Raw genomic sequence first — 25813 nt, 5'->3', positions numbered from 1 at the left:
TTGGGGTCAGTAAACTAAGCTTCAAGAAAAAAAAAACATTCCAATTCTGGGGTTTAAACATATTGTCATATTTTAGAAAAGTCAGCTAATTTACTTGGATCATTTCCCTAATTGAAAACTGGGTGTCTCACCATGATAAATCTTGATGAGTTGGTGATAAAGTGAAGAAAAGTCCCTGATGAAGTTGAAAGATTTTGACTTTGAGATAATAAGCAAGAAGAGGGAAAAGTTTAAAAATCTACTCATTTCTCCTTTGTTTAATCTCTGCAATTCCCGCCCACTTTGCAGCCCTGCACAGTGTATCTGAACACAGCCCCTTTGTGGTTTCCAAAGTCCTTCGGTAGACCAGTCTGGTCAAAACAACATGAAGCTGAGAGTGCAAAGAAACGTAACCAATAGATGGAACAGGATTAAGTATTCTCGGAGTCTTGAGAAGTACCTGGGAGTTGAATCCTCGGTGCCCTGGGAGTGGCAGGGCAGGGCAGGCCCTGGGGTCAGAGAGGCCTGGCTGGAACCCTGGCACCTGGGCTTCAACAGCGGGGGGTGCTGGGGAAATCATTAACTCTCCCAGAACCTCAACCCCCTCACCTGTGAAATGAAAATAAAGATGCTTGTCTTTCGTGAGCACAGCTTTAGTTTCAGGGGAAAACTGACCTGTGTTGTGAAACCAGTTTATAAAATGACATGTGTCTGATGGTTTATCTCACCATCCAGAGGAGATGAGACCATGAACCACATCTCAGTGGCCGTTTTGAAGCAGATGCCAGTATCCAGAAGAGCATCGTTCCAAACGGCGGGTCTCACTGGACCAAATGGCCGCGTCCCGCCAACACCAGCTGAAGACACTGGAGACAGTGCTCATGCAAAACTCTGAGACAAGAATGAAGTAACAGGAAGCAGTGAACACTTTAACTCTTTAACAAAAAATCAGAGAAAAATGAAAAGGATTTGGAAATGGCAACAGTTCAGTGAACCCACTTGACTCACTGGCATTTACTCTGAAAAAAGAAATCAGTAATTTGCTGACTGTTCTGCGACCTGCAAGGGAAACTCACTCACAAAATGAAAACATACATAATCCAGTGTCGAAAACCGGTGATTTAGAGAAATCACCCCTGTTTATTTTTTTTTTTTCCAACAAAGAGGAAAAAAACCAAACGAAAACAAACATGGTTCAATAATTCAGTGTTTGAGTCACTGGCAAATACTGTCTGCATCACTCAACGGGGGTGTTCCCGGCCATGAGGTCCGGGCGCAGGCTGATGGCCACGAGTCTTCCACGGTTCCAACACGGGAGGTGGAAACAAGATGCCTTGTCACAATACGCATAAAAAGAAGGTCTTTGAAAAATCTCCAGATCTTTGAAGGAATGAAAACACTCTCCTTTTGTTGTCTGTCTTGTTCCTTTTAATGATCAGTTTTTGGTTTCTGAAGTAGCCTTTTTCCGCTGCGAGGATGGAGTTGTATGAAACCAACAGGCCGCCGGCTACCACACACGCCTCCCCTCCCGGACACAGAGCTTTTCTGTCCCCGCAAAACTCTCTGCCATGATTTTTGTTATGGTTCCGAAGAGTAAAGAAAACGATTTCAAGTATTCAATTCCTATCAAAAATTGGTATCAAAAGTAATAAAGGACCTAATTTTCTTGATAATTCCATGTTTTAAAAAATAACTTAAGAAGCAAGAGGTCCGGCCCTTTACTTGTATAAATACCACAGCGTAGCTAGAGTTTCTTAAGACAACGTGGAGAGGAGTCCGTGTTTAGCACCTCGATCATGGATCTTAACGTTGGGAACGCCTCTGACACGGACGGCAAGGTCTTATAAGAAGGTGAGATACTAAAAAAGAAAAACACAAAGAAGGGGTGTGAAGGTGAACACTGCTTGACAAAAAAAGGCAAAGCTTATGTTATATTAATTCCTAGTTCAGTGTTCACTTTCTGACACCCCGTAGGTGTGACATCAGACAATATTACCAAGCAGGGGGATTTGGAACAGAGTGGATTCTGCTGCGACACATGAACTGGGGTAGCAGTAGGCTCCCCCCGTGAGCCACTGGGAAGTGCAACCAGAGTCTTTGGGAAAGAAGATGAAACTGACTTATACAGTGAGTGTTATGCACATATGTCCCGTCGGGGCGCATGCTGGACTTGGACTCGGAAGACAAGGTTTCGGGTCCAGCCTTGCTCCTTATCGGCTTTAGCGATTTCTCTAAGCCCGCTTCTGTCATCTGCAGCACCAGGGACCATACTCCTAACCCCCAGAGGTACCAGGAGCACGGAGGGGGATGCTGGTGTCTAAGTACATCGTGGAACGGCAGCTGCGCAGCGTAAGGCGGTATTGTTACTCTTCCCTTAAAGGACTGTTGAAAGAGCAAGTCTGCGACGTCATGTAGGAAACAGAAGCGAGGTCTTTGACCTCACGGTCGTGGTTTTAAAACGCTGTGTAAACGAGTGAACGTGAAACAAGAATATCCCAGAACGACGCACACCTGTTAGGAGGCTGCGTTACAAAGTTAACGCAACACTTACAAGTTGAACAAGAGTGTCCTGCCGACATGAATTTCTCTGTTTTAAACAGAGCAGAAATTATCCTGCAATTTTTAGAGCACTTGCTAGGTCAAATAGCCGTGAAAGGCAAAACTGGAGGTGGTTGTAAAAACCATGGAGAAGGAGCAAGAATAAACAAGGTCAAGCAGTGAGATTTGCTTATTCTTAAATAACTGTGACAGCGTCTGTGAGTTTAATTTCCTCCCCTGGTTTACACACTTTCCTGCAGCGCTTCTGGGAACTGGAGCCAGGAGAAGTCAGCATGGGCTGGCTGTCCCACCGTAATCGGCAGGGGTGATTCCTGGCTGGCATTTCCTGACTCACACGTGTTCCTCACCTCAGTTACAATCAAGCACCCCCTTCCCTAAACCTGGAGTGCAGGAAAAATGCAGATGAAAGGCCGGGTGTTGCCACCCAGAGTCAGTTTGAATCGGGTCCGGCTCAGTTTGCAAACTCAGTCCTGAATCCTGACCCGAGAGTCTGGGATAAAGGGTGAATCAGCCAAGAGATGCGAACGTCTGATTATACATATAAGACATCTGTCAACTTTCCTTCACAAACTGGTTCCCTTACTTTGTTCATTATTCATTCGAATCCATACACTTATCCATTAAGGGGTCCTATGTGATAGCAAAAACATTTTAACCTTGAAAAGTGGATTAAATTCACTGCATAATAATAACTCATGGAAATGAGTACAACTCTGTTTTCACGAAGCTCCAAAAGTAATGGAAAGCCCCTACTTTTCCCCTTCTCAGTTGTAATATTCTTGTGCTGACCCCTGTTGGGCAGTTACCTTTTCAAGTTCATCCAGCTTTTAGCTATTTTGCTGAAGGCCTCTGAACCAGGGGCGGTCATAGCTTCAAAGTCAACCAACTGAAAAAAGCAAGTTAAGGATGTGATTAAACATGGAGGAGAGGGGCTCCCTTCGGGATCTGCTTCACTCACGTATCTTGACACAAAAATCCATAGATTTGGGGATTTAAACACATGCCCCTTTCCCCTTCCCATTCCAACGTACCTTTCCTTTCGGAATTTTTCCTGCTACTTCTTTTCCACTTGCCATCAACGCTCCCACGATCACTGAGTAAGCTATTACGCTATTTAAATAAAGAACAATTACCAGTCAGTCCCAGTCCACAAAGAGCTACCATGTTAAAGCTCACCGAGGGTTTTCCATTGTAAAGGATGCCACTTTTTTTAAGAGTTCTTTGGAGGAGGAGGGTACAGCTCAGTGGTAGAGCACATGCTTAACATGCATGAGGTCCTGGGTTTAATCCCCAGTCTCTCCTCTAAAATACACAAGTAAATAAATAAACCTAATTACTTCCCCCTAAAACAAAAACAAAAACAAAACAAAACAAAACAAAACAAAACAAAAAAGAATTCTTTGGCTATTAAACAGGACAACACTTTCATTTGTTTTAAAAATGCTTACTAACTTACTAATACAAATATTTACTGATTTACTGATTTAAGGGTAAAAGTGACTAAGAATAGTATTCTTCTGAGAATAGTTTCTCCTAATCAGTTTTCTTCCCGCTTGGTTTCTCTATTCTTATGAAATAGTGAATTAGAAAATGCAGCTGCTTATATATTATATTTAATTAAAAAAAATTTGGGGGGTGGCAGGTCATTAGGTCTATTTATTTATTTACTATTAGTTTTTTGGTTTTTTTAAATAGAGGTACCAGGGACCGGCACAGAGAACTCCCAAGGGCCGTGGGCCGACGCCAAAGCAAGTGAGTCAGTCCCAGGGTCTCGGAGGCCACGGCGCAGCATCCTCGCGGGCCAGGGGCGGGGCCACGGAGGCCGGGAGGGCGGGGAAACGCGGACACGGAGGGACAGGAGGTGTGGGCAGAGGCAGGCGTGGGGTGGAGGGGGCCAGCGCGAGGGCCCTCGGGAAGCTCCACGAAAGGGCAGGGGACGGGAGAGGTGATGAGGCCGAGGTAAACCAGAGCAGGGCGGCGGGGCCGGTACTGCGCCTGGTACCCCCGCGTCTGCACCTGGGCTGACAGCTATAAAGAAGCGTGGGGCACAGACAGGAGCAGGAGAAAAGCCTGGAAACGGGGAGACTCGTTGGAAAGGTCAGGGCAAGAGATGACCAGGGTCTGGGCTACAGCAGAAGCAGGAGCACAGGAAGAGAAAAAGACGTTCAGGAGGCAGAACCGACAGGGCCGAGGGACGGAGGGAAGAGCGGGGTGACCCGCCCCACAGAGCTGCCCTGAGGACGCGTGGGGCAAGGCGGGCGTGCGGGCAGCGCCTGCAGGGGTGGGGGGCACGTGGGGGCCTGATGCGCATCGCACACCCACGAACGAGAGCTGGGCTGCAAGTGCAGTATTTATGTCCCCATTTTGTTTCTGTGTGCAAGTCTCAGGCGCACAGCATTGTGGTTCCATATTTGTATGCACTAGAGTGACCCCCCACGAGCCTAGCACACAGTCCACCCCCTTCACCCCCTTCGCCCACGCCCCCAACGCCTTTTCAACATTATAACAAAATTTACTACCACGTTTAGGGCAGTTTCGCTGTGTAGAGTGTTCATTAAAGATCAAGACATTCAAGTATATTGTTTTAGCCAATTAAGTTCAAACACGTGCTAACAATAGCCTAGGCCGTTCACGTGATTTCCTGGACACAGTACCTGACAAAAGAGAATAAAAAGAAAGCTCCACAGACACCTCCTTGTTTTAATGACATCTAAAAGACTTCCGGTGGATTCGCCCTTAGCAAGAATTCGTTCACAATAATAAAAATAGAATGGAATGGTTGGTGACTCGCAAGTATGAAAGGTTAGGGCTAGAGGTTGATGACTGGCCAAAAACTGGGGGCGAGGGGAGGAAAGGGCAGGCCAACAGTCAAGGTTAATATCAGAAATTAAAACACAGTGACCACAGGACGCACACAGTGAGACTTCCATACGTTTTTGTTCAATGAATGAATCCCTGGCCTGTAAATCCCAAGCAAGTTATATGAGAACTGTCTTCCATAATTCTTTCGATGTCGTGGTAGATCAAGGAGATAATTTTGGGGTGGACTTTGGAAAAAAAACAAAAGGTGGCCTCTCATCATTGCTAGGGTACCTGTCCCCACACCCAAACAGGACGTGTAAGCAAAAGGAAAGCGTTCTTCACTGCAAAAACTGTCAGATTCAGGATATCACTCACCTGGATCCGCGAGAGAGCGGCATTAAATTATAAAAGTAGTAAACTAAGGATAAGATTAAGTTGCAAACAGCATCAGCCTCCTAGGAGAAAAAGACACGTGCTCAGGAAGTTAAATACTAGATTACATGCGTGGTTCCTGTTAGATGACAAGACACATCAGAATCACTGACATTAGGAAAAGGACTATTTCATTCTACAAGAACCTACTTTGCGCACCCTTGGATATTTTATACTATTTGTCATCCTTTTTTCTAAGGAAAGGGTATGCGTTCAGCTCACTTTAGAGCAGTATTTTCCCACCTGTCTTTAAAACTGCAGCCTCTTCTGATAAACATAAACATTTGAGTCTCCTATAATGTTATTTGAAATGTCAAGATATATATTGAGATTAAAATAAAACAAAGCACTTATTAATAGTGAATGTACTTTCTCCAGCTACAGGCCTCTCTATGCCAAGATTCTGTTCAGCAGCTCCCCCCGCTCCCCACTGCCCCATGCACTGAGATTTACGTGATAAATATGCTTAATTACATGGATAAACTGATTAAAATCCAGAGAAATACAATCACTTCCCAAGGGCTGCAGGTGTCCATTCCAGTATGTGGATGGAGTGCCCTCCATGATCTCAGCACAGTGGCAGCTGTAGCCACGAAGGTGATTTTGCAGATTCTGCCCCAAAGGAACCCCTACTTGAGTCGGGGAAGCAATGGAAGGAGGTCGCAGTCCAGGAAAGGGTCACTAATTTGGCACTGGTCATCATCATGGACCAACCTGCTCATTTAAATCTCGACAAAGCCCAAATTCATGGCAATATAACATAGTAACTACAGACGTTTATCATCCCCCTTCCTGAATTCCTGTAGTTACTAAGTATGGGAATTATTTCTATAAGGGTATTAAAAAATTAAATATTTACTGGTCAATTAAAGCTGACTTCAAGCATAAAAGGTAGAAACCCAATGAAAAGGCAGAGGCTTTAAAAAGTTTACAAAAGAATCATACAAAAGCATGGGTAAGACGGAAACAAACAGAAACCTACCCCAAATTCTGATGAGAGAATCAGTACCTTCCCTTTTGCTGTTAGATCTTTATAAAGTGCATCTATTTCGGCGTGATATAATTGTGTTCGCTCTTCTGTGGTTTGCGTTTCCACAGAAAATAGTATATTGCCAACCCTAGAAATACAAGAATGTATGTCAGAGGTATGTGTCAGACAATTCAAAGAGCCAATCACGGGGGTGGGCTGGAGAGGGACCAGCAACAGGGTGGGTGGTGAGGTGGCCCGGGACACACGGCAGGGTGTCTCCTGCCCTTCTGAGCACAGACAGTGCTTTTTCACAAAATATGATTTCGCTCAGTCTAACCATACCTACTTATTACATGAGCTGAAGCTACTACAAAAGGAAACATCTACACATGGTAGAATGCATTTAAACACCCAGGAAGTATTTTATCAGACAGCCACCCTGTTCTGATTGAAGACTGAGGAGCTGTGTGCAGAAAGCAAGTTCAGGGCCTCCGCTGTTTCCTTTATTTTTTTTTTTTTTTATTTCCCCAAAGCTTCTGCTCCACGCAGGTCGATGGAGGATACACACCTGATACACAGGGACTTACTGTACAACGCCAGTCCCGAAACACTGAAGCTGGGCCTTCGATTCTAGAAGGAATACAGCACAGCTGCTGCCTTCATTGAGGGGGGCAGGGGAGACCAGGCCGCGGATTATTATGAGACCGTGCGTAGGGGGCGTAACAGTTCATCAGAGGGTCAAAGGAGGAAGGTTAGATCTAATTTGGAAGACGTGGAGGAAAACAGGAAATGCTTTGTGGAAGAAGTGGTCTGGACCTGGGTCTTGAAGATCAGGATGGGGGTGGCAGAGGCCCAGAGCCAGGAGGTGGGAGGTGACCTCGCGGACAAGCAGTCCAGCTGAATCAGCAGCCCTGGCGGCGAAGTGGTTCAGAGAAAGCAGGAAGTACTATTGGAGGCCACATTACAAAAGGCCTTGAATGCCCGGCAGGGGAGCTGATTTTGGTCTCAACAGACAGTGGCAGGGTATGGACTGGGAAGAGATTTTTGCAGCCAGGGGAAATGTCAGGAGTCAGGCGACGGGAGACGGAGACACCAGTCTACCAGCAAGACTGACAACAGACGGGGTGAGAAAGTGGAGGAAAACACTATGTTTCGGGAAGGGAGTTCTGTACTTTTGTTCAGCGTTTCCATTTCTGCCTGGGAATGTAATCATGGATGGGTCAAGAGGTGGGGGAAAAACTGTTACATCAATAGAAAACCCTGGGATTTCTTTTGAGGGGGGAGAATGATCTTCATTGGGAAAGTACTTTGGTAAGTGGCTCAGGGTAGAGATCATGACTTCAGGGATGTGGAAAAGCCACAGAATCTGAAAGTTGCTAAGCGGGGGTTTACTCCTGAAGTTCCTGTGTAAGTTCTGATACGGAAGCCAGAGCCCAAGAGGCAGAGAGGCCGAGAGGACACGGTCCCACCGCTGGAGGGGCAGAAACGGTGGGAGAAGCCCCCTGGGTATCGTGGAGCCTCGCAGGGAAGAAGCGAGGAGAGCGTGCTGGGGGAGGACCGTGAACACGGAGGGTCAGGGTCATTCCACACGTGATCCAAGGTAGAGGGAGGGTCCTACAGGGAGTCTGGATTTCAGATATAAGTAAAATTATCGTTAAAGAAAACCATTCATCGCAGGGCTACCATTTATAAGGTAAAAAAATGGTAAACACCCTAAATTATCAATAACAAAAAATTTAGGAGAAACTCTATAACATCCCTAAAATGAGATAGTAGGCAGTTTTTAAAAGTGCTTTCAGTGGGGAGGGTGTAGCTCAGTGGTAGAGCACATGCTGAGCATGCATGATGTCCTGGGTTCAACACCTGGTACCTCCAAAAAAAATTTTTTTTAATTTTTTTTAAGTGCTCTTAAGAATAGAATATGGGAAAATGTTTGTGGTAAGGGTAGAAAACAAACAGGTTATAAAACAATATGTACAGTATAATCTCAGGTTTTAAAATAACTTAGTGATCTTAATTTTTTAACCTTTGTGTATCTGTGTATTCTAAATGTTCAGTAGGACTGCACTCATACTCTTATGACACATTAAAACCTATATTTAAAAAATCTAATAGCCTTCAATCTGCCAATCTCTCATCTTTTATTTTTCATTTAATTAGTAAAAGCCTTCGCCACAACAAACTTCAAGAACCCAGAAGAATGCCTTCCACAAACCACATTAGACATTATACTTAATATCTGGAAAGTTGTTAGATTTAGCACAGTCAGAAAATCTATCTGCTGGTGTAACATGCTAAATGCCATGTCAAAAAAAATAGCTGGTCTGAGCTACACATTGGACCGCCATCATTTCCATTCCAGAAGACGCAAAGGCCCCGCATGTCCCGTGGCAATGCCAGGAGCTGGCCCGCTTTCTGACACCAGCCCGTCTGTACGCCCACACTTAGAAGCACACGTACTTGTCTCCTGTGATAGTAATTGTGAAGCCATCATACTCCTTCCCTTGGTCTTTCAGGCTGGGAACTTTTGTGTTCACAGTGAACCCATCCTTCGTTTTAGTATTAAACTGCTTTCGGGAAAAAAAGAAAAATTCACGTTACTAGTGGAGAATTCATTGCAAACCCCCAACTGCTACTCTGCGGCGCCAGCGCTGACTTTCACGTTTACGAGAAGGGTCACTGGAGTCCCCGATGCAGGAGACCGTGTATTCTCTGTCCTGGCAATCAGCGCCCAGGACGCCTCTGCCTGTCCCCACGTCCCCGCCCAAAATCTCAGCCTAGGTCACATTTCCCGTGGCCCCGACCAGAGGCCAGCAGAGAACCTCAGAGCAAAAGGTGAACAGTCCCCTCCACTGGCAAGGGGTCCTGCTCACTGCTGAACACTTCCTTGGTTTTTTTTTTTTCTCTTGTTCATCTTAATCGGCAGCAACTTTGCTATGTGGTAGAATAGTCGTACTCAATATCCTGTAATTCAAAAAAGCACCCTGTGTTTATGCTAAGTGCTTCTTTAAAGCAGGCTCTTACCCTTCTGAAAAGTACTCAGAATCTTACTCGTCGATGGGACAACTTCCTACACACCCCAACTCTGCAGACCACAGAGTGACAAAGCCGAGTCTGCTAAAGGAATTCCCCAGAGCTAGGAGTGGCCCTCCAGGGTGACAACCATGAACGCAGTCTCAGATGTCAGCTTTCTGATTAAAACGCTTTGGACAAACTGAAAAGCCAGGAAAGAGGTGTTGGCATTGCTCCAGAAATATCCTCCCCAAGTTCAGCTATGTAGTGTGGCCAGTGTTTGTTTAGGATTGACGGACTTGAAGGAAGACGATAGATGATAAAATCAGACGAGGCTGTGCTTTACGTGAGACACAGCTCGGGGGGGGGGGTTGTCCCAAAACAGTGACACCCAGCAGGTGGTGACCAAGGTCCAGAGAGAGACAGGGATGAGTGGCCCTGAGCAGGACAGCCAGCAGCGATGGCCGAGACACGAGGTGTCTTGCGTGAAGACAGGACTTTTTGTGTCAGAACGTGTTTGCCCTTAGTACCTGCCAGTTCCCTTCAATGCTCAAGACGTGCCCAGAAGACAGGGCATGATCTCGATCTTACAGGCGACATGAGGCCCGGCCCGAGGTGGCACACGGGAGTGGCAGAGTGGGAACAGGCACCCAGGCATCACGCTCACCAAGTGCTTTACCCACAAAGGTCTATTTTTAAATACTTCTACGTGTGCCTCCAGAAATACCAGAGCAGCCACAACCTGGGTGGAGGCGTGGAGGGCGGGGTGGCGGTGGGACGGTCACTCCCAGGCAGCAGACAGACAGGCAGGGACTCTGCACTGGGAGCTGGCACTGGGCGGGCCACCCCTGGCCTCTCAGCTGCTCGCCGAGTGCCTGCAGCCTTTCTGGCCACTACGCTTTTCTTTTTAGACAAAGACATGCACATTAAAATCTCCCTAAGCTGACTTTGTAATTTAGCCTACTATAGTAAATTTAAATTAAACACCTATGGAAAGCAAGCTAAAGGCCAAGAACCGAGTTAGGCACCCGTTTTCTTCCCATGGGGTGCATCTTGCGGCCCTCGGTGCCGTCCTGCCCCTGGGGGGCATTTGGGGGATTTACAGGAGAGTGTGGTGGCTGCAGTGACCGGGAGGGTTGGGGGTGACCCATGGAACTTGGCAGATGGGGGCCAACACCACTAGAGGTCCCACAGTGCCGGGGACAGTCACACAGTCACGACTTCCACGTGGACAAAGAACCTGTGTATGATCTAATAATCACCCAGGTCTGGAAGCAGACTCCGCTCTACACTAAACATTTGTGACAGTTTTAATACACCCTGACTTTTCCAGGAATGCAAACAGCCTATGAAGTGAGGAAAGGGTAGATCATACATCTGTACGGAACGTTGTTAAATGTGGTCTACTATTCCGGAAAACCGTGTCACCGATGACATCGTAGCTCATGATACTAGAGTCGCCAGATGACACGTGGATACAGGGCTGTGTTTGCAGCTGCCACATTCACCAAGATTTCACACCTGTGTGCAAGCAACTGGCACATATATTTCATTTTCCTTTTTAAACGGAGGGACTGGGGAGCGAACCCAGGACCTCGTGCATGCTAAGCACGCGCTCTACCCCTGAGCTCTACCCTCCCACCCCTCAGCTTGGCTGCATCTTTGTGGCTTCTCATGAAGGCCTGAATGTTGAAATACATGGTTTTCTACCATAAATGACTTACTGTTAGAACTCCTTTATGGCACTACGGTGACTTTTTAAAGAGTTTTTTGAGTAGGTGGGCTATGTTCCTTGTGAATGTCATGTTAGTGCGGTAAAGGGGGCATCTGAGCAGGTTTACCACGACTGCGGAATCGCGAAGAACCACTGCCCCGGTTCATCAGACCCTCGCAATAGTCAGGCCTGGGGGAGGCACGGCTCTCCAGCACCCGGGGGCCTGGCATGGGGTGTGGGAGCCCCCCAAGCCCAGCGAGCAGAGGGGACCCCAGGTGCAGGGTCAGCTCTCGGCCTTGTTCACGACAGGATGCTTCCTGATCATTCCTTAGAAATGGGCAAGCACTGGTCATTCATATAAATGTCTCAACTTTTATTTGATGTAAATCAATCTCATCTATTAGAACTACAAGGAGAACATTGACTTGTTTTATGTTACAGCTCAAACCACTAACTGAACAAATCAAATCTACCTGCTGACGGCACATTCTGGGGCAGTTAGATTCCTTGGTGGAGGAAAGGTCCACGGACTTGTAACTTCTTAGTGACTGATACTTTCAAACAATAAAATTTCTGTCCCCCGAGGTGCCCTTTATCTTGAATTCAAGTGTTTCTGACACTGATAATACCACACCCTGCTTTTCTTCAGAGCGCCTGCCTGGCCTACCTTTTCCCCCTTCCGCTTTTTCAGTGTCATCTCGTGGCAGGTGTCACCTGGGCTTGAAGACCCTGATCTGAGACGCTCCTTCTTTCAAAGAGGGACAGAGAATGGATGCCCCGCGGGAGGGGCTGATGCTGTCACACACGTCTCCTCCTCACCTCCTCCGCCCGCACCTGCTCTTTCTGCAAACTTTTAGTTGCACTGACTTTGTTTTCTTTCCTACACTTACCTGCCTCCTAGGGGTTTAGAAGATCACGCATCCCCGTCTCTGTTCTTTCAGTGTTTACCTTTACTTTTTTGATATGGCTATTTAAGCTTGTATCTTTCTTGATTATGTTCTTTTACTGGAAAAAACGAGTGCAGTGGCACATTTTTACGTCCTTTCTCTGCCTTCCTCAACCTCTCAAGGTGACATCAGCTGATACTTGAATGTCAGACTTCTTTTTTTACCCACAAGCATTGACAATTCATTTCACTGATGTGTTTGTTCACCAGTATTTCTTACACTTCACGTTCTCTTCTCACTCGGGTTCATTTTTTTTGAGGGGGGAGTGCAATTAGGTTTATTTATTTATTTCACTGGAGGGACTGGGGACCAAGCCCAGGACCGCGTGCATGCTAAGCCCGCGCTCTCCCACTGAGCTCTACCCTTCCCGCTGCTTGGGTTCACTGTGTAAGAGCACACAGGTCCTTGAACGATTTTGACAAAGAGGATCTAGGCTTGACCAAACTTCTGAATAACCTCATGTTTGAAACAGGAGTTTCACCCTCACAGCTGAACACTGGGATAGCTGGTCAAACAATTTCCCTTCCTTGGGTTCCAGAATCCACCTTTGCTGCAGGGAAGGCAGGCATCAGTGGGGTATCTTTCCTTAGTATTTAAATTTTTTTTTTTTCCTTTTCTGGAAGCTCTAAGATGTTCTCTTTATTTGTGTTTATGTGTTAAAATATACGTAACATAAAACCTGCCGTTTTAACCATGTGTAAATGTAGTTTAGGGGCATGAAGTACATTCACATTGTTGTGCAACCATCACCCCCATCCATCCACAGAACCTTGTTCATCGTCCCTAGAAGAAACTCTGTCGCCATCAAACACTTAGCTCCCCAGTCTCCCCTCCCCCTCCAGCCTCTGGCAACCACCATCCTAGTTTCTGTCTCTGACTCTCAGGGGAGGGTATAGCTCAAGTGGCAGAGCAAATGTTTAGTGTGCACAAGGTCCTGGGTTCGATCCCTAGTACCTCCTCTAATGTAAATAAATCAATCTAATTACTGCCCTCTGCCAAAAGAATTTTTTAAATTTTCTTCTAAAAAAAAAAATTTTGACTCCTCGAGGAACTTTATGTAAGTGGAATCCTACAGTACTTGTCCTTTAGTGACTGGCTTATTTCACTCAGCATAACATCCTCAAGGTTCACCCCTGTTGTAGCGTGTGCCAGAATTTCCTTTCTTTCTAAAGGCCGAATAATACTGCATTGTATTATTTCAGACCATATTTCGTCTATCCGTTCATCCAACCACAGACACTGGATTGTTTCCACCTCTTGGCTATTGTGAGTCATGCTGCTATGAACATGGGGGTACAAAGATCTGTCTGAGTCCTTGCTTTTGGTCTTCTTGGATATATATACCTAGCAAGAGGATTGCTGGATCATACGGCAATTCTATGTTTAACTTCTTTAGGGAATTCACTTTAATCTTGAAGTCCCCAAATTTGATCAAGACGTGTCTGGGCGCACGGTGATGAGGCCAAGAACTCCAGCATCCCTCGGTCCTGTGAAGTCTGCGATGCCCCTGCTCAGCTCTCATCCCCACAGCAGCCACTCCCTGAGAGCCTCCCAGAGTCTCACTGCAGGGGCACCACCCAGCCCTCAGCCGAGGATGAGAGGAACTCCCCCCGAGCTTGGGGCCCGCCCCAGGCGCACAGCTCCCTGCCCTCTGCGCTGTCCGGCAAACTCCAGCCACCTCGGCAGAACCCAGTGCCCACTGCTTGTCTCCTGAGCGGCTTGGGCTCCACATACCTGCACAGCCGTCTGCTAACTACTCCTGGGCAGAAAGCTGGGGTGAAGGGGGGGCTCACCTCACGTTTCCCCTCTGCCAGAAATCAGTCCTGTAATTGTCCAATACCCAAAAACAGTTGCCTTGTATTTCGTCCAGTTTTATTATTCCTCTGGTGTAAAAGGGCAGTGGAATACTAGTTACTCCACTGGGGCCAGGAGCAGAATTCAGTTCTATGCATCTTCAAGTTTTCTTCGGTTTCCTGTATCGACTGCTTCCTCGCAGACTGGCTTTTAGGTCTGAGTCTGATGCCAATGTTTTATTTCATTTTCGTTATTATTTGAAGTGTTTTTATTAGTGCTTTCAAGTAGCACCATTCATAAAACTTTAGATACTCATGACATTGACAAACATGCATTTAATAATGATGAGTTCTTTTTTAAAAAGTGCTATCAATTCCCCCCACCCCCAAAAACACCTACCGCGATGCTGATGACAAATTTACCTTCATAATTGGAAGGAGGTCTTCTACTTTGTGCACCTTTTCCAGAGCTTCTCTGACTTCCAACAATCCTTTAGGATTATTAGCTCTTAAAAAGAGAGAGAGAGAGAGACAGCAACTAAAATCAATACAGAAATGTAGCAATTAATTACACTACTACCGCTAATTGAAATAAGTCAGCCTTAACTATGAATGGCCCAATATGCAACATGGTGGACCACAACCGAAGTCTCTGAGTAATGGGACGGTTTAATCCAGTGAGTTGTGGGCTACAGATGAGAATTAAGGAGAGAGGTAGCAGCCTGTCCAGAAGGTGAAAGAGGGAAAAGCAGGATGGACTGACAGCCAGTGTCCGTGTGTACGTATGTGGGTCTGGGCTTGGCTAGAAGACCCGGATTCTCCTATCCCAACTGTGAAATTAGAAGTAAGTGTTTTTCTTACTAAAGTTGCTCAAATAGAACATCGTACTAGGTTTTTATTCCAATTATGTTTACTTAGGGGTGGCGACCATCCAGGATTCTTTCTTCCCCAGCGTTCCGTTCACTGTTCCATCTATAGACAGTATTGCCTCTCAGGTGATGGAGAATGAGTATTAAGGTTGAAATCCCTCACTGAATCTTTAATTAAGAAATTCAAAGAAACATCCTGCTTTTCAGAAGAAAGAGGTTAGAAAAGCCACAGTACTGTGTTTCAGATAAAAACTATTTGGTTTAGGTCCAGGGATTTTGTGAATCTATTAAAAAGAAGGTTGACAAATGCTTATGAAAGCCTTTCAGATTCCAAACACTATGTGAAAATTTGATACACTTTGTTCAGTCCCTCACTAGGCTCGGCTTTTAAGTTTCATACATATAACGGATGTAAAAATACATCAAATCTATCCATTACTATGAAAAAGAAAAGTGAAAGATTACCCATGATACACCAGGATTCTGTCTTTAATAAAATGAAGAATTTTCTCAAAATATTCCAGGTATCTCATGTTAATCACCTGACCCCTGCGAGAAGAAAAGTTAAGAATGTTTTTACAAAGGCATATGTCCCTTGCAACCTCTTAATTTCAAAATTAATTCCAAAGGATGATAAGGGAGCTGGGAGAATAATGTGGCAAAGAAATTTTGGGAATCAGCTTGTTTGCAGTCGAAGCACGGGGGAGGCAAAGGCCTGCCTTAGCCAGACAAATCACCAGTGCTTGGAGCTTATTCTGGTGGGAAAGGCACCCAACTCAGTCCTGGGGAGGCCAAGACAGGAAGAAAAGCCTTCAGGTACTCAAATGGGGGTCAGACTTGTATGTCCATTTCCTGCATGGATTCCCGCCCGGCTTCGGCAACATGCCCCGCCCACCTCCGTGCCCCCAGCAGTCACCTGCTAATACTCCTTGCTGTCTAGCTGACTAGCTGCCTACATCTCCTCCACCTCTCTAAATAGTATCTCCCTCGCATTTCTATCCCCAGCCCCACTTTTATAACTCTCCCAGAACCTCACACACAGCCCACACGCTGATGCACACAGACAGCTGATGGACCTGCGTCCCACAGGACACACTGTCCAACTGCTCCCAGACATCCTTCCCTGGGCTCCCCGGCAGGCACGTTCGGTGACTCACACCCCCACCCCGCACACCTGCAGCTCCAGCTCCCAGATGTGTTCACCTGCTTTCTGTCCTGTGCCCACTGGGGCAACCACGTGGCCGCGTGGCAATGGGATGCTCTCCAGCAGCGATACGCTCACCCCACTTCCAGCCCACATCCAGTGCTCCAATCCTGCCTTCTCTGCATCCCCTCATCCCCTCCAACTCATTCCCGAAAAGCTTTCCAGACCTTTGTCCGGGCACAGCTGATCCTGATCACTTCCTACACCTCCAAGGGAAGCCGCTGCCCCCTCCCATCTACTCTGCCACCTGCGGCCAAAGTGATCATCCAGATGTGCAGATCTGCTCAGGTCGCTTCTCTGCTGATGGTCTCTGAATGGCTCTCCATCATTTCAGGACCAAAAATGCCTTAGCATGGATATAAGTTAGTTACATTTTTTTTTGGGGGGGGGAGTTATTTATGTTTTGGCCTCTGCCTGTCTTTCTAGTCTTGATTCCTAATAGTCCCTGAATCACACAGTAATCACCAGTCACACTTCCCTGACCATGCCTGACTCACGGGTGGGTCCACGCCTCACCCATCTCTGTTTTCCATCTTTCCAGACAGCTCCGGCATCACCTGAAGGCTGGACTGGGCACCCCAGCATTGTGTACACATGATCACCAGTACTCTTAACACACGACGTGGTGGTTCACTGGTCCCCCTTCCTCACTAGGCTCTGAGTTTCTGAAGTCAGGGGCCGTACATCCCCACTGTGTGGCCCAGCACACAGACAGTGGCCTTTGATTAAAGCTGGCTGAGTCTATCTGTACATGTCACACATGATTCCGTAAAAAAACAGAAATGTACAAGTCACAAGGGGGAGAGAAATGTATTTTCTAGAAATTAAAAAAATAAATGTCTTGAGGCAGCGGGGGTATAACTCAGTGGCAGAGCGTGTGCTTAGCATGCATGAGGTCTTGGGCTCAATCCCCAGCACCTCCACTAACAAAAATAAATAAAATATTAAAAAATAAAAAGTAAATGCCTTAATAACATTTCCATTAAACTTAAATGTCAGAGTTGTATAGTTTAGTATTTTCTTGATGCCCGTTTCTGGAATTGGAAGCATTTTCAATGTGACACAACTACCATATTTGTAAACTTTATCTAAAATTAAATTCAGTGGGTCCCGTTGGAGCTGATACTTGTTAATATCCACTCATCATTTATTCAGAAGGGAGGGGGAATGAGCTGAGCACCTCACCCACGTCCCTAACTTGCCAGAACCTCTGGGTAAAACGAAAGCTCTCCAGCAAACCTGGCTCAACCTCCCGGGACGGCAGCTTAGCACCCAGATAGTGTTATTGATTCAAACCCTTTGCGTGTTGCAGGGAGGGACGGGGGAGCTGTTTCCCACCACAAGAATTCTTGGAGCCACGCAGTGTTATCAGGATGAATGCAATGTTCTCCATCTAATTGCTTTCTAGGATGTTTTAGGGCCCTTTATAGACTGACAGCTAGGCAAAAATCTGTCACTCTACCCTTCAGCTGAGCTCGCATCAAAGGGAAGAGCCTGGGGAAGGGGCACAGCATATACTGAATTTCTTTCTGCAACCAGATGAGCTCAAAGGAACGCAGGCAGGTCCCTGCAAGTGCAGAGCTCATCTGTGTCACAAAGGTTCCAGCAGGGGTGGAGGTAAGTATAGGTCAGTGGTAGAGCACATGCTTAGCATACACAAGGTCCTGGGTTCAATCCCCAGCACCTCCATTTAAAAATAAATAAATAAACCTAATTACCACCCCCCAAATTTCTAAAAATAAAATAATTTTTTTTTTAAAGTCACTGGGAAGGGAGCAATCGGTTGCTCATGGTCTCCGTGAACTGTCTGTTCAAAATAAGTGCCTCTGAGAACAAAATAAGTGCCAAGATGAACAGAAGGCTTGTACCTGATTAAGTTGATGTGATTGTTGAAACCTCTGCTGAGGCTTCGTGCTGGCATCTGGTCTAACCAGAGCACCGGCTGGTCTGGGTCAGCAATCCTGTAAAACAGAGCTTGTTAGAGACGAAGACCTTCTAAAACCGAATGTTCCAAAGCATTAAAGATAAAGCATGTGGAAAGCTTTGCACAAGTGGGGAGAGAACAACTGCTCAACCCAGAGCACCTAAAACTATGAACCACAAGCCTGCACATTCCACAAAGATGTTCCAACTGGACCAAGTAAGAAGTCAGTACAGGTTTACTAGCAGAGCAGTGTTTTTCTCATGAAAAGGAGGACCAGTGGTTCCCCCTCTAAACTGCAGCCGGTTGGCCAGGCCCACGCTCCAACCATAGAAAGACTGGTCCCCTGACGTCACTCACAGGTGCCACAGGTAATGTTAGGCTCTTCCAGAGAGACTGCTTTTTCTACAACACCTCACTTAGAAATGTGCTTGGGGGTCAGGGTAGATCTCAGCGGTAGAGTGTGTGCTTAGCATGCTTGAGGTCCTGGGTTCAATCCCCAGTACCTCCATTTAAAACAAACAAACAAACAAAAAAAAAGGTGCTTGGAAACACAGTAACAATCAATTCCTATTTCATAAACATTAGTTGAATGTATTTCGAGAAATAATGATGCCAGAAATTTTTGACAAGCTTTAGAGAGGAAAACAACTTGCAAGGCCTATTACTTGCAAGAAATAAAATGGGATTCAGAACCTGAGTCATTTAAAAGTCAGTTACCGTCTCCACTTTACTGCGATGTCAAACATGTCTCTCCACTGCATCAGCCGTGTCTTCCCGTTCATCCGAACCTTTGAGTTGGTCCACGTGCGCTGTACAGCCTGCATGACTTCCAAAGCCGCCAGGCCCATGGCTGAAAGAAGAAATACGGGGAGAACGGAGTTTATAAGTAAGCTTTAAAAGAAATGACTTTCACTGACAACTCGGTGAACAACTCCAGAGTCATACAAAAGAGAAGAATCTCCGGTACAGGTCATTTAACAAGACCAGAGATACATCACTGTCCTGATGTCCTGGCTAAAACTCAACTCTATCAGCAGAAACTGGAGACAACCTGAGACTTGTCTCCTCCCAACTCTGCCTCCTCCCAAAGGAACTGAGGTTCAAATTCCTCCTCACCCCACAGTAAGGAGACAGCTCTGGTGGGCGAGCTGTCTGGTGTACAGCAATGACTCAAGACTGGGTGGGAGGGTGCAGCTCAGGGGTAGAGCGTGTGCTTAGCACACACGAGGTCCTGGGTTCAGTCCCCTGTACTTCCATTAAGTGAATAAATAAATAAACCTAATTACCTTCTGCCTCGAAAAAAAATTTTTTTTAATGTTTTTAATTTAAAAAAAAAAAACGACTTAAGACCTACATTCTACATTTACAGCATGGAAGTCAAAGCTGGAAGCAGTCCTCTTTCAGAATTCAGTATGAATGAGTCTATGCATTTCTGTTCTGCTCACACGGAGACTTTCAGTAAGCCCAACCAGTGACTTTATTTGAAAGTCCAACGTGTTTTTAACAATCCTTGCCCTTTGGTCAGAAATTCTTCCATTTGCAGACAGTTTTGAAATACCTCTGTGTATTCTCTTGTTTGGCAGGAAACCGGGTGTTTCGTATTGCATCAGGGATCCCAGACGATCAGCTATACAAATCAGCTCCTGGACCTCCGGCTTGTAACTCTCAAAGTTCTGATGTAACACGTCTCTGGAAGACACATTACAGACGTGATAGAGACCTCCACAGCAGACGTCTGCTTATCCAGTTTCACCTGAAAAGCAGTCACTTCCTCCACCGGAAAAACCATCGAGAAACTTAAATAATCTTTCCTTCGGTGCTTTGCACCCAGTCATACACAATTCAAAAGAAAGACTCTTTACAGGAGTGTGAGCACAGTCGCTGTCACATGCTTGTTAGTATTGCTGACAACTAGTTTGCAATTCAGAAGGCACCTCGGGGCGTTATCTGTTTTGTGAACTTCTCCAGAACACAGAACCCGCATGGACTGCCTTCTTCAACAAGCGAGCAAACCCTGCCCTGTGTCCATCCCTGACTCCGGCTCCAGGTCATGTTATGCCAAGCATACCAGGAGTTGTATATGCGACTACTGTTGTTCAGCTGCCAACCTGCGAAAAGTTTTCATAGCAAAGAATGCAATTCTAAGTTATGGGTTTGTGTTGAGGTCCCCAAGACACCCCTGGGCTTGGTAACTCCCTAGCAGGCCTCACGGGCTCTGTGTACAACTGTACACGTCACCTTGAGGACACAGCACAATCATCAGAGGGAAAAGGCACTTGGGGCGAGGTCCAGAGGAAACCAGGGGCACTTCCAGGACCCCCCAGGGGCACACGCAGCACTCATTCCCTGTGTGAGATGGGCATCAGACACTCAGTGCCCAGGGATGTCCCTGGGGGCTGATCACGTGAGCATCCCTGCCTGGCAAGTCCCCAAACCCCAGACCCCAGCGGGGAGCACGTGTTCAGCATGAACCACACTGTCTGGACACACAGCGCAGGTGCAGGGAGCCACTCTTCTTGGCTCTGGGCACCAGGGCAGCTCCCAACATCCACATTCCCAGAGGCCAGCCCAGGGCCAGCCTGGTGAGCAGCCCTCTCTGAGGCCCAGCCTTCAGGTCCCCCATGCTAACTCTTTTCTGCACATGTGTATTTCTCTAAAAAGGGCGTGGAAGAGAACACACATGACCTCAAGGAGACATTTTCCCCTGTTATTCTGATTATCAGTACCTACTAAAGCATACAACCTCACTGAAGAACTCAAACATTCTGTAGCTCTGCCTACTTGCACACGGCTTCCCTATCCTCCCAGCAGGAGGTAACACATCTTGATTTCCCCCACCTGCTTCTTTTCAAAACCAGGTTACGTACGTATATCCCTCAACCACTTATTCTACAGTTTTGCTGATGAGCTCCGTGGGGGAAACGATCGCGACGCTGAAGGCTCCTGACTTGCTGTTTTTACTCAACACTCTATCTCAAGACTGATCCACGCAGTTCTTGGGTCATTTGTGATCCTGCCGTGTGGCACTCGCTGTGGGGCAGCATCGCATCTATCCATGCTTCTATTCATGGACATTTGGGATGATTTCCGGTTTTGGGTTGTGAACAAACGCTGCTGCTGTCAACAGGTCCCCCAGCAGATACGTGTCAAGCACAAGGTCCCCTCTTGAATATGGGAGCAGAACTGCAAGACTGTGGGATACGCAAACGTTCAACTTTATAAAATAATGACAAACTGCTGGCCAGAGCAATACGTACTCTCACAGGAAACACATATAAAATTCCCCCTTGACCCCTCTTCTGGTCAATATTACTGCTAATCAGACTCTGTCATGTTTGCTTCCCTCGTGGGTGAAACATCTCATGTGACCTTAGATATTTATGAACTGAAGTATCTTTTCATACATTTATTTGCCATTCTTGCTTTCTGCGGGCTGAAACTACCTGTTCATGTCTTTTATCCCCTTTTATAATCGGCTATTTGACTTTTACTTTTTAATTTGTAGAAACTGTTGATGTTGAAAGGTTCACAGTTAGTCTAATAATTGACCCTCAGTAGGAGGCATGACTTTTCTATTTTTAAGATTTTTCTCTTGACCTGAGGTGTTCTCCACAGTTACTTATGATGTGTCTGGATGGATTTTTTTTTTTTTTCCTTTACCCCACTTTTGAGAAAAATCTCTGGATTTATGTGTTTTTTGAGTTCTGGAAAATTCTAAGCCTTTATTTCTTCAAACATTGCCCCTCCTCCATTCTCTCCTTCTGGGGTTTCAGTTTGACACGTGCTAGCTCTTTGCATCGTCTCCCTTTCATGGTTTCTAACTCTGTGACTCTGTGCTACACTCTGGATAATTTCTAATGCTCTATTTTCCAATTTTGCAGTTTTCTCTCAGCTACACCTTGTCTGCTTTTTAGCCTGTAGACTGGGTTCTTCATTTCAAAGACTATATTTCAGTTTTGCAAGCTTCCAATTCTTTTTTTAATCTGTCTGGTCATTTTTTTAAAAAATAATCTCATGGTTCTTATTACTCATGCTTATGATGTCTCCAAACATTTCCCCTGCAGTTGTCTGAGCGTCGTGTTCAACAGGGCCAGCACCACAAGCCCTGGAGGGTCAGCATCTCCTGTTTGCTGTCTCTGTTCTGGTGGTCTTGGTTCTGGTGCTCACATTAATGATCTTAATCTGTGAGAACACTTGGGATGCAAACTGGCACTAAATTTCTTCCCAGGAAGGATCTGCATTTGCTTCTGTTGAGATCCTGGGGGTGCCTCCAGCATGGCTCGCTTTAGCCTTTTGAAGGCCAGCGAACCCATCCTGCCCACACCTCAAGGCATTCCACAGCAGTAGCTGTGACGTGCCCTCCCCTAGGACACCGTCTTCCTTTAAAATGTGCTCACCATCCATCACTCTAGTTTGAACACCTCCCCTTTTCTTTATTTTTAGGGAGTGAGGGGGCAGACCAGTACAGATTTTTCCTAATTCTTAGGCACTGCAAGGCTCCTAGGAATTAATTTCTATTCTAAATCTAACTGTCCTGGAACGGGATAGCCTCTTAGCATAGCCGTTTTGCCCTGCTGCAGTAGGAGAGGGGCAGCACTGTAATTTCAAACGTTTAATATGTTAAGAAATTCATTTCAAAGTAACAGGGTAAAAGAATGATGCCCGTCAAAGGCTACCAAGAAGCATCGGCACATCTGCAGTGCAAAGGTGCCCCACATGAGCCGGGAATGTCGGGCTAGAGAGAAAGATGACATCCAATGGCAAGTTTTGAGGTACTGGGTAAACTAAAAGAAATATGTGCAGGCAAATCAAATCGGAAAACAAATTCATCAGAAACACGGCTAGAGAGCCATTTATCGATCTCGAGGTACTACGACGAACCTACGGTCTGGGAAAAGGACAACAACATCTCCTCCGAGAGCACTCACCTGATGTGGGGCTGCAGCCCGGGCTGCTCCTCGTAGTCGTCTATGAGGAAGGGCAGGTTCTTCGCCCAGTGGTCTTTAAAGCTTCCAGGCAGGTCCACGTCGATGTTGTACTCCGTAAGGGGCGTGTCCAGGTGTGCGTGAAGGTAGCGAGAATACTCTGCAGACGGGAAAGGACGTCTGACCCACCCCAACGCGCTAAAGAGACGGCGTCTACAGTGGACTGTAGCTTTCACAGCCCATGGGTACACAGTCCAAACACTTCAGGACAAACTGCTGGCTAATGACAAGAATTCTACATGGAGACCCCAGGTGTCACTAAGTCACTATTATTATGGCATCATGGAGGTGGTCACCAGGGTCAAAGACAAGCCGGTCAATCTGGGTCCTCTTTGGCTAAATTGTAACCACCTTTCCACGAGCAACACCAAGGGTCTCACTTTTCAACCCCAGAGTCTGGAAACACAAGTTCAGTGTCAGACAGAGTCTGGTTCCTTGTGAACCGACTGATCAACTGACTATGTATGTGACTTCATCAATGGGCTGACCAACTGCTGCTCACCCCTAGGGAGGTGGTGTAGAAAGAACAAAACCGGGACCTGGGTGCCCCCATCTTCAGGCTACAGTTCACAAGTCCAAGTTCTCCCAAACCAGGGAAACAGAGGGAATTGCAGAGGGCCGCCCCTGGCCAGCTGCCTACTGAGAACTTAAGCCGTGGCTAGTGTGGCTGAGAAACTGAACGTTACGTTTTACTTGCCTGGAATTCATTTCAACTTAAAGCTGATGTTTTCCTCAGTTACTAGAAAACTGCATTCTGTTTGGGAGCAGCTTGCATATATCTACCTACTTTTTCAACTTCAAAGTTTATGAAGTCCAAATTCAGATCAAGTATTTCCAATGAAAATTTTGCATCCAAATCGAGATGAAATTTAAGTGTAAAACACACCATATTCAAAGACTAGTGCAAAGAATGTAAAACAGCCAATAAGTAGTGTTTTCATATTAACTATATGTTGAACTAATATTATGGAGATATTGAGTTAAATAAAATTAAATATGTTGTTAAAATGAATTCCACCCATTTGTTTTTACTTCTTTAATGTGGTGACAAGAAATTTAAAATTATACTTGGCTTGCGATTTTTTTCACTTGGGACAGTACTGATATAGCGGGCTAAAGATAACAAAGGAAAGAGAAGAAATGAAAGTAAAGATTTGGGCTTTAGATGAAAAACAAAAATATCTTTCTGTATGGCAGAGAAAAGGTAAGTAAGACAGACTGATAAAAGGATAACTCAAGGGTATGCTTTCTTCTTCATCCCAATTTAAATTCTCCAAAATAGGTGGGGATTGTGATATGAAGGAATGACAGATCAAAGATAACAACTTTATATTTAACAGTAAAAACCTCATTAAAAGTTACTTTCCTGTATCTCTGGATGCTACATGACAAGACATTCAATCCTTAGATGATTGTCACATTTAGTTCAAAATATGTTTTTTTCACTTAAGTAAAAAATTTTAACTTCAGAAAGAAAAAAATTGTGAGGAAGAGGCAAGAGAAAAAAAGATAGAAAGAAAGAAAAAGGAAGGAAGGAAGGGAGGGAGAAAGGGAGAAAGGAGGAGAGAGAGAGAGAAAGAGAGAAAGAAAGGAAGGAAGGAAGGAAGGAAGGCAGGCAAAGAAAAAAGCACTGGACTGGTCTTCAGCAGACACGGGCTCTCTCTAGTCCAGATCCCAGCGCTAACCAAGGGGCGGCCCTGGACAAGGTACCCAGCTTCGCGGACACTCAGCTGCCTCCTATAGGAGACAAGACACCAGAGAGACAAGCAGCGTGACCGCTGCAGCTTCGCGCATTCAAACCCCGCCTTTCTGCAAGTGTCTGCCTTACCTCGGAGATACTTCACTTTCAGGTACTCGGGGCTGGCCTTCTGGCCTGGGAGAGGATCGTTGAGCATAACTTTCGTCTGTGCTTTTATCCCTTCGTAAAACTGCCCCATGGCCACGTGGCTGAGTCCTTTCATGTACTGGCACACCTCATTGTACGGCTCCAGCTGCAGACAGCGCTGAGGCGTTGGAGGAGAAAATGCCGTATCAGTACTGCTTAAGGAAACTTCAAAGTGCTTTACTCTTTAATCTGGACTCAACGAATGCTTTCCCTCTGGGTTAGATCAGACCAAATACATCCCCTGTAAATTAGCCTATTGGGCAAGGCAGTGGTTTTCCCTCTTTCCTTTTGTGGAAGTATAAGCCCTGTTCCTGCCCGCACCACCCCCAGCCCCTCACCACACGCGCACACACACACACACACGCATTTCACTGAGCCTTGTTGAAGAATGACACACCATCCCAGGTGAGTGCTGCTCACTTCCGGATGCTCACCTTGAAGTTCTTCAGGGCCTCCTGCAAGCTGCCATGGTGATAAAGCATCATTCCCCGGAGCTGGAGGGTCTGCACGTGATTCTGGTTGAGCAGCAGAGCCTTTTGAAAGCTCTCGGTGGCTGCTTCAAAGTTGCCCAGTTCTCTAGGTATGTAACAACAGCGATGAGCAGAGTAGAGACATTTCAGTAAACACACAGAGTAAGTTAGCCTCAGAGTTACGGTCCCATCTGCAAATAAGATCCTTTGAGGTGGGTGTTTGCTTTTTGAATTTCCCACTTTATAGCTACCCAGCCTTCGACTCATC

The 25813-nt window shown here is 46.1% G+C and overlaps 1 protein-coding gene across 10 annotated transcripts in view; it reads right to left on the bottom strand.

Moving 5' to 3' along the window:
• Positions 1-1080: 1080 nt before the first annotated feature.
• TTC13 (tetratricopeptide repeat domain 13) overlaps positions 1081-25813 on the bottom strand; it is a 72293-nt gene continuing 47560 nt past the window's right edge. For 6 of the 10 annotated variants that reach the window (XM_074373179.1, XM_074373181.1, XM_074373182.1 and 3 more), the window contains 14 exons: positions 25510-25651; positions 25019-25193; positions 23134-23290; positions 19764-19894; positions 18923-19055; positions 18150-18242; positions 15543-15626; positions 14632-14716; positions 9203-9312; positions 6755-6890; positions 5716-5795; positions 3570-3648; positions 3345-3424; positions 1081-1838 (listed from right to left, as the gene is read on the bottom strand). In XM_074373179.1, coding sequence (XP_074229280.1) covers positions 1724-1838; positions 3345-3424; positions 3570-3648; positions 5716-5795; positions 6755-6890; positions 9203-9312; positions 14632-14716; positions 15543-15626; positions 18150-18242; positions 18923-19055; positions 19764-19894; positions 23134-23290; positions 25019-25193; positions 25510-25651 — 1600 coding nt within the window. In that variant the 3' untranslated portion in view covers positions 1081-1723. The remainder of the gene's footprint in view (positions 1839-3344; positions 3425-3569; positions 3649-5715; positions 5796-6754; positions 6891-9202; positions 9313-14631; positions 14717-15542; positions 15627-18149; positions 18243-18922; positions 19056-19763; positions 19895-23133; positions 23291-25018; positions 25194-25509; positions 25652-25813) is intronic. The other 4 variants (XM_074373180.1, XM_074373185.1, XM_074373187.1 and 1 more) reach the window with 1 other exon arrangement.

This window comes from Camelus bactrianus, chromosome 11 (genome assembly GCF_048773025.1).
Source record: "Camelus bactrianus isolate YW-2024 breed Bactrian camel chromosome 11, ASM4877302v1, whole genome shotgun sequence".
Taxonomy (NCBI): Eukaryota; Metazoa; Chordata; class Mammalia; order Artiodactyla; family Camelidae; genus Camelus; species Camelus bactrianus.
Note: the sequence above shows the minus strand (reverse complement) of the source record. Positions and strands in the feature narration are given on the sequence as shown.